General features: G+C 46.4%; 1 protein-coding gene across 1 annotated transcript in view; it reads left to right on the plus strand.

The window, feature by feature from the left end:
• Window positions 1–7,500, plus strand: part of LOC123746818 (caskin-2) — a 35,987-nt gene that overhangs the window by 15,955 nt on the left and 12,532 nt on the right. The window contains 3 exon segments of the mRNA XM_069319631.1: window positions 5,740–5,898; window positions 5,900–5,962; window positions 5,964–5,989. Coding sequence (XP_069175732.1) covers window positions 5,740–5,898; window positions 5,900–5,962; window positions 5,964–5,989 — 248 coding nt within the window.

Here is a 7,500-nt window from a genome sequence, read left to right on the forward strand (position 1 = left end):
GGTATTCACTGTCACGCAGGACAGAGGGTCATACATAAGACAATAGGTCTAAACTGTAGGCTGAAGCACATATATATCATGGTTACAATCAATGTTTTAATGTATGGATATGTGAAAACAACTTTCTACTGTGCACTGCCACACAAGGGCAGGGATGGGTTCATAAGTGATGCAGCTTAGAGTATAAATAGAAATTGTTCTTCATTCTTTAAAATGGACAAGCAAATTTTGGGTAAATTGTTAGGATGTCGTCCAGAACACCTGAGTCAATAAAATAGTTACACAGTTGGTGGTACAAGAGGCCAGGAGGTCTAAAGTCCTTTATGGTTTCACATTCATCAATATAGTGTTCTAGTGAGTGCATTAAAGGTTTATCACAGAGTTTACAATCTGAATATTCTGGTAGTGTGTGACCTTCGTCTCTGTGTATCCTAGTCTGTGTGTATCCTCGTCTGTGAATAGCCTCGTCTGTGGTCGTATTTGTAATTGCTTCTGTGGCTTGTCTTTCCAAGTCTGCTAAAGTAATAAACATTTTTCTTCCTGCTCTCTCTCCCTCTCTCCCTCCCTCCCTCTCTCCCTCCCTCCCTCTCTCCCCCTCTCCCTCTCTCCCTCCCTCTCTCCCTCCCTCTCTCACGTCCCTCTAGCTCACTCCTCCCTCCCTACGCCCTCTCCCTCCACCCCATTTAACCACCAAGCCCACCCACCCGCACACATACGATTGGGCATTCTTGATAAGCTTAGCATACTATGTATGAGTGTGGGAGGGGGGCATAGGCTGTATGATATGTATGAGGGGGAATAGGCTGTATATGTATGAGGGGGGGGGGACTGGAAGATATGTATGTGATTCATGACTCGGTGGTGGAATGAGAGAGATTCTCAGTTTCATGTTTCCCTACACAAGTCCTTGCTGAGAACAATACAACAACAACAACAACAACAACATAAATTACTATAACCCCAGAAACAACAATAACTCCAGAATATTGTAGCCAGAAACTACAACAACACCACCAGAATATTGTAGCCAGAAACTACAACAACACCAGAATATTGTAGCCAGAAACTACAACAACACCACCAGAATATTGTAGCCAGAAACTACAACAACAACACCAGAATATTGTAGCCAGAAACTACAACAACAACACCAGAATATTGTAGCCAGAATCTACAACAACAACACCAGAATATTGTAGCCAGAAACTACAACAACAACACCAGAATATTGTAGCCAGAAACTACAACAACAACACCAGAATATTGTAGCCAGAAACTACAACAACAACACCAGAATATTGTAGCCAGAAACTACAACAACAACACCAGAATATTGTAGCCAGAAACTACAACAACAACACCAGAATATTGTAGCCAGAAACTACAACAACAACACCAGAATATTGTAGCCAGAAACTACAACAACACCAGAATATTGTAGCGAGAATCTACAACAACAACACCAGAATATTGTAGCCAGAATCTACAACAACAACACCAGAATATTGTAGCCAGAAACTACAACAACAACACCAGAATATTGTAGCCAGAAACTACAACAACAACACCAGAATATTGTAGCCAGAAACTACAACAACAACACCAGAATATTGTAGCCAGAAACTACAACAACACCAGAATATTGTAGCCAGAAACTACAACAACAACAGAATATTGTAGCCAGAAACTACAACAACACCAGAATATTGTAGCCAGAAACTACAACACCAACACCAGAATATTGTAGCCAGAAACTACAACAACAACACCAGAATATTGTAGCCAGAAACTACAACAACACCAGAATATTGTAGCCAGAAACTACAACAACACCAGAATATTGTAGCCAGAAACTACAACACCAGAATATTGTAGCCAGAAACTACAACAACAACACCAGAATATTGTAGCCAGAAACTACAACACCAGAATATTGTAGCCAGAAACTACAACAACACCAGAATATTATAACCAGAAACTACAACAACAACACCAGAATATTGTAGCCAGAAACTACAACAACAACACCAGAATATTGTAGCCAGAAACTACAACAACAACACCAGAATATTGTAGCCAGAAACTACAACAACACCAGAATATTGTAGCCAGAAACTACAACAACAACACCAGAATATTGTAGCCAGAAACTACAACAACACCAGAATATTATAACCAGAAACTACAACAATAACTGAAGCAAAATCAACACACAAATTGTAATACCAAAAAGACATTAACAATTAACAAATAATTTAACAGCTAATTATGAGACGATTTTTGTATACAAAATAAAAAACGAACAAAAGATAGGAATATACTGAATAAAATATATATTTTTTACAGAATACACTAAATTACTGAATAAAACATTGTTGTATAAATTTTGTTCAAACTATCACACTAAAACTTTGCTGAAAAATTGTTATCTTAAATATTTTGATAGAAAACTAAGATACGTGAGAAAAGATATCATGTTATCATCATTTAATATATAGTTTATACATGGAACATCAACAGTACTTGTAATATTATACACGATTTCCATCACTGTAACCATCTTCACTGTACACGATCTTTATCACTGTAACCATCTTCACTGTACACGATCTTTATCACTGTAACCATCTTCACTGTACACGATCTTTATCACTGTAACCATCTTCACCGTACACGATCTCCATCACTGTAACCATCTTCGTCTTGACCATACAAAAAATATCACTAATTTAAGGGTGAAGGGTAGGGAAGGTGGTGAAGGGTAGGGAAGGTGGTGAAGGGTAGGGAAGGTGGTGAAGGGTAGGGAAGGTGGTGAAGGGTAGGGAAGGTGGTGAAGGGTAGGGAAGGTGGTGAAGGGTAGGGAAGGTGGTGAAGGGTAGGGAAGGTGGTGAAGGGCAGGGAAGACAACGAAGGATAAGGATGACTGTGAAGGGAAAGAAAACAGGAAAGGTAAGGAAGGGTAGGAAAGGAATGGTGACGAACAGGGGGGGTGGCGGGAAAGAGTGGAGAAAGTGGTGACAGAGTGTAGTGGCGATGATGAGTGATGAATGAAGTGGTTGTGTGTAGTGAAGACTTGCCTTCCGACACCCCCCCCCCCTAGCAATGCCCAGTACCACCCCCCCCTCCTCTTGCAACTCTTGTCAATAATGCAGTGTTTACAATCACACAACACAGGCAGGAATCAACACCAATCGCCCTCACTGTAAGATTGAAATAGTTTACTCAAGCATAGTCAAACTTCAAGGCACAATAAGGCCACATCAAGACCACCAGACAGCCCATAAGGTCACATCAAGACCACCAGACAGCCCATAAGGCCACATCAAGACCACCAGACAGACCATAAGGCCACATCAAGACCACCAGACAGCCCATAAGGTCACATCAAGACCACCAGACAGCCCATAAGGCCACATCAAGACCACCAGACAGACCATAAGGCCACATCAAGACCACCAGACAGACCATAAGGACACATCAAGACCACCAGACAGCCCAAGGCCACATCAAGACCACTAGACAGACCATAAGGACACATCAAGACCACCAGACAGCCCAAGGCCACATCAAGACCACCAGACAGTCCAAGGCCACATCAAGACCACCAGACAGTCCAAGGCCACATCAAGACCACCAGACAGACCATAAGGCCACATCAAGACCACCAGACAGACCATAAGGCCACATCAAGACCACCAGACAGTCCAAGGCCACATCAAGACCACCAGACAGACCATAAGGCCACATCAAGACCACCAGACAGACCATAAGGCCACATCAAGACCACCAGACAGCCCATAAGGGCACATCAAGACCACCAGACAGACCATAAGGCCACATCAAGACCACCAGACAGACCATAAGGCCACATCAAGACCACCAGACAGACCATAAGGCCACATCAAGACCACCAGACAGCCCATAAGGGCACATCAAGACCACCAGACAGCCCAAGGCCACATCAAGACCACCAGACAGACCATAAGGCCACATCAAGACCACCAGACAGACCATAAGGCCACATCAAGACCACCAGACAGACCATAAGGCCACATCAAGACCACCAGACAGACAATAAGGTCACATCAAGATCACCAGACAGACCATAAGGCCACATCAAGACCACCAGACAGCCCAAGGCCACATCAAGACCACCAGACAGCCCAAGGCCACATCAAGACCACCAGACAGCCCAAGGCCACATCAAGACCACCAGACAGACCATAAGGCCACATCAAGACCACCAGACAGACCATAAGGCCACATCAAGACCACTAGACAGACCATAAGGACACATCAAGACCACCAGACAGCCCAAGGCCACATCAAGACCACCAGACAGCCCAAGGCCACATCAAGACCACCAGACAGACCATAAGGCCACATCAAGACCACCAGACAGACAATAAGGCCACATCAAGACCACCAGACAGACCATAAGGCCACATCAAGACCACCAGACAGCCCAAGGCCACATCAAGACCACCAGACAGCCCAAGGCCACATCAAGACCACCAGACAGCCCAAGGCCACATCAAGACCACCAGACAGCCCAAGGCCACATCAAGACCACCAGACAGCCCAAGGCCACATCAAGACCACCAGACAGTCCATAAGGCCACATCAAGACCACCAGACAGCCCAAGGCCACATCAAGACCACCAGACAGCCCAAGGCCACATCAAGACCACCAGACAGCCCAAGGCCACATCAAGACCACCAGAGACTTAAGTGCGCTCGTACGAAAAAGCGGGTACTTGGTTAATAACGCGGTTATCAGTAGTAATTGCATAGTTCAACAGTTACGCACAGACGCGAGTGTGTTACTGGGAGCCGGGGGGGGGGGGCTGCCTCACACTGTGTGGAGTAGTGACTGGGAGCCGGGGGGGGGGGGGGCTGCCTCACACCCCCTATGTGTGGAGTAGTGACTGGGAGCCGGGGGGGGGGGGGCTGCCTCACACCCCCTATGTGTGGAGTAGTGACTGGGAGCTGGGGGGGGGGGCTGCCTCACACCCCCTGTGTGTAGTGACTCGGAGCGCGGGGGGGGGGCTGCCTCACACCCCCTGTGTGTGGAGTAGTGACTTGGAGCGGGGGGGGGGGCTGCCTCACACCCCCTGTGTGTAGTGACTCGGAGCGCGGGGGGGGGGGGGCTGCCTCACACCCCCTGTGTGTGGAGTAGTGACTTGGAGCGGGGGGGGGGGGGGCTGCCTCACGCCCCCTGTGTGTGTGGAGTAGTTGTGTGGAGAAGGTGAGGAGGGCGGGGGGCAGGAGCAGCTGCGGTGGTGTTGGCGGTGCTCCAGTGTGAGGTTGTAGGAGGTCGTTCACTTCTATCTCATTATTCATCTCTCGCTTTTATTTGCACGTGGGGGTGTTTGTGTGTGTGTTTGTGGGGGGGGAGGTTTGTGAGAGTGAGTGTGTGTGTGTGTGTGTGTGTGTGTGTGTGTGTGTGTGTGTGTGTGTGTGTGTGTGTGTGTGTGTGTGTGTGTGTGAGTGTGTGTGTGTGTTAGAGACTGACGGCTGAGTGGACAGCGCTCGGGATTCGTAGTCCTAGGGACTGGGGATCGACCCCCGGCGGAGGCGGAAATAAATGGGCAGAGTTTCTTTCACCTGATGCGCCTACTCACCTGGCAATAAACAAGTACCCGGGAGTTACACCGTTGCTACGAACTCCTTCCTGGATGTATGTGTGAAAACCCCCAGGTTGTGCCACTATGTCTCACCTCTCGTCCTCTCCAACAGACTCTGGGACAAGAGGAAGGAAAGACCGGAAGAGAAGGACCATGTCTCAAGGGAATACCTGAGGAAGAAGAAGAGGAAGGGGGAGGAGGAGAGGAAGGAAGAAGGAGGAAGTGTGGGAGCGCCATCTGGGGAGTAGGGTGTCGCAGCGAGGCTGATCTTCCCTGCCTCTGTCGCCGCCTGCTTCGAGGACACCTCCCTCCTGGCCAGGCTCCAGAACCGTCTTCCTCTCCCTGGTGGGCCGGGCCAGCAGGTGGGTGGTGGTGGTGGGCCGGGCCAGCAGGTGGGTGGTGGTGGGGCGGGCCAGCAGGTGGGTGGTGGTGGGGCGGGCCAGCAGGTGGGTGGTGGTGGGGCGAGCCAGCAGGTGGGTGGTGGTGGGGCGAGCCAGCAGGTGGGTGGTGGTGGGGCGAGCCAGCAGGTGGGTTGTGATGGTGGAACGAGCCAGCAGGTGGGTGGTGGTGGTGGTGGGTGGTGGACAGCGGGCAGAGTGTAATAGACAAGTGGACAACGTAACTGAACAAGACGACCACTGTGCTAATCACTCCTCGTGGATCACCATCTATTCTACTTTCACTTTCTTAATTACATCATAACACAACCCATCCTCCGAATTGACAGTACGACTTAATACTAAGTGTAATAAGTACACTTTCTTAATGTCATAAACAGTACAAACTGCACTTACGGGGCTGTTACATTTACCCAACTCCCTCCCCCGATTTAATTCTCCTCGTTTTCTGTTAAGACACTCAGAATTTTAGGATGAAGATTTCAATGTCAAATTGCCATACACAAGTTTTAAATATCAGGAATTTCTATTTCAGGTTTATTAAACAATGTAGATTTTATACAAAATTTTAAAATATCCTGAGTTACTTAACAATTTATTGATATATTTTACTTTTGTTTTATTAGTTTTATAAAACTGTAATATCAATACAGCTATAGGTTAAGTACTAATTGTAATTAAGAAGCAATAAAATTATTATCTTCAAAAACTAAGACGGTTAGGTGAGGTTGTGGTTTTCTATTCAGTTTTTCAGGTAAACTCAAATATTCACAATATATTTGACAGTACGATTTAATACTAAGTGAAAATAAGTACAATTCCTAACTGCTATGAATAGTACATAATTGCACTTAGAACTTAGCTAAGTCACTCCCCCCCCCCCCCACCTCCAGACCTCATACCATGACGCTGCACAAACACATCCCCTAAAACTCATCTCTAATGTGATGAGGGGAGAGGGGCCAAGGGGATGATGAGGGGAGAGGCAGGCCAAGGGGATGATGAGTGGTGAGGCAGGCCAAGGGGATAATGAGTCCCTGGATGTGAACGTTCTCATAACCCATCCTATCATGTTCCTAGCCGCCGCTATATTTGCTCGGTTATGTTCACTAGCAGGGCGCCAGACATCATAGTTCCCCAGATCTTTTACATGTTTTCCTTCCATGAGAAGGTCTGAGTGTGTCCTGTATTTGTTTTTCTTAACTCTACCACACCTAAGAACCTGGAACATTTAACTAGTAATTATCATGCTATTTCCCGTTATCTAATAGAATACTTTATTGATATCAGCTTGTAATGTTTCAATGTCTTCTATAAATGTAATTTTCATACTGAATCTTATCATCTGCAAAGGATGATACGAAGCTGTGACTTCCAATCATCCTTTGTGATATGGGAATGAGAGAAAGTAATGTTGCAAGGAAAAATAATAATTCCTATTGATCACATTTTATAATTCCTATTGGTCATATTTT

This window comes from Procambarus clarkii, chromosome 93, assembly GCF_040958095.1.
Source record: "Procambarus clarkii isolate CNS0578487 chromosome 93, FALCON_Pclarkii_2.0, whole genome shotgun sequence".
Classification (NCBI taxonomy): Eukaryota; Metazoa; Arthropoda; class Malacostraca; order Decapoda; family Cambaridae; genus Procambarus; species Procambarus clarkii.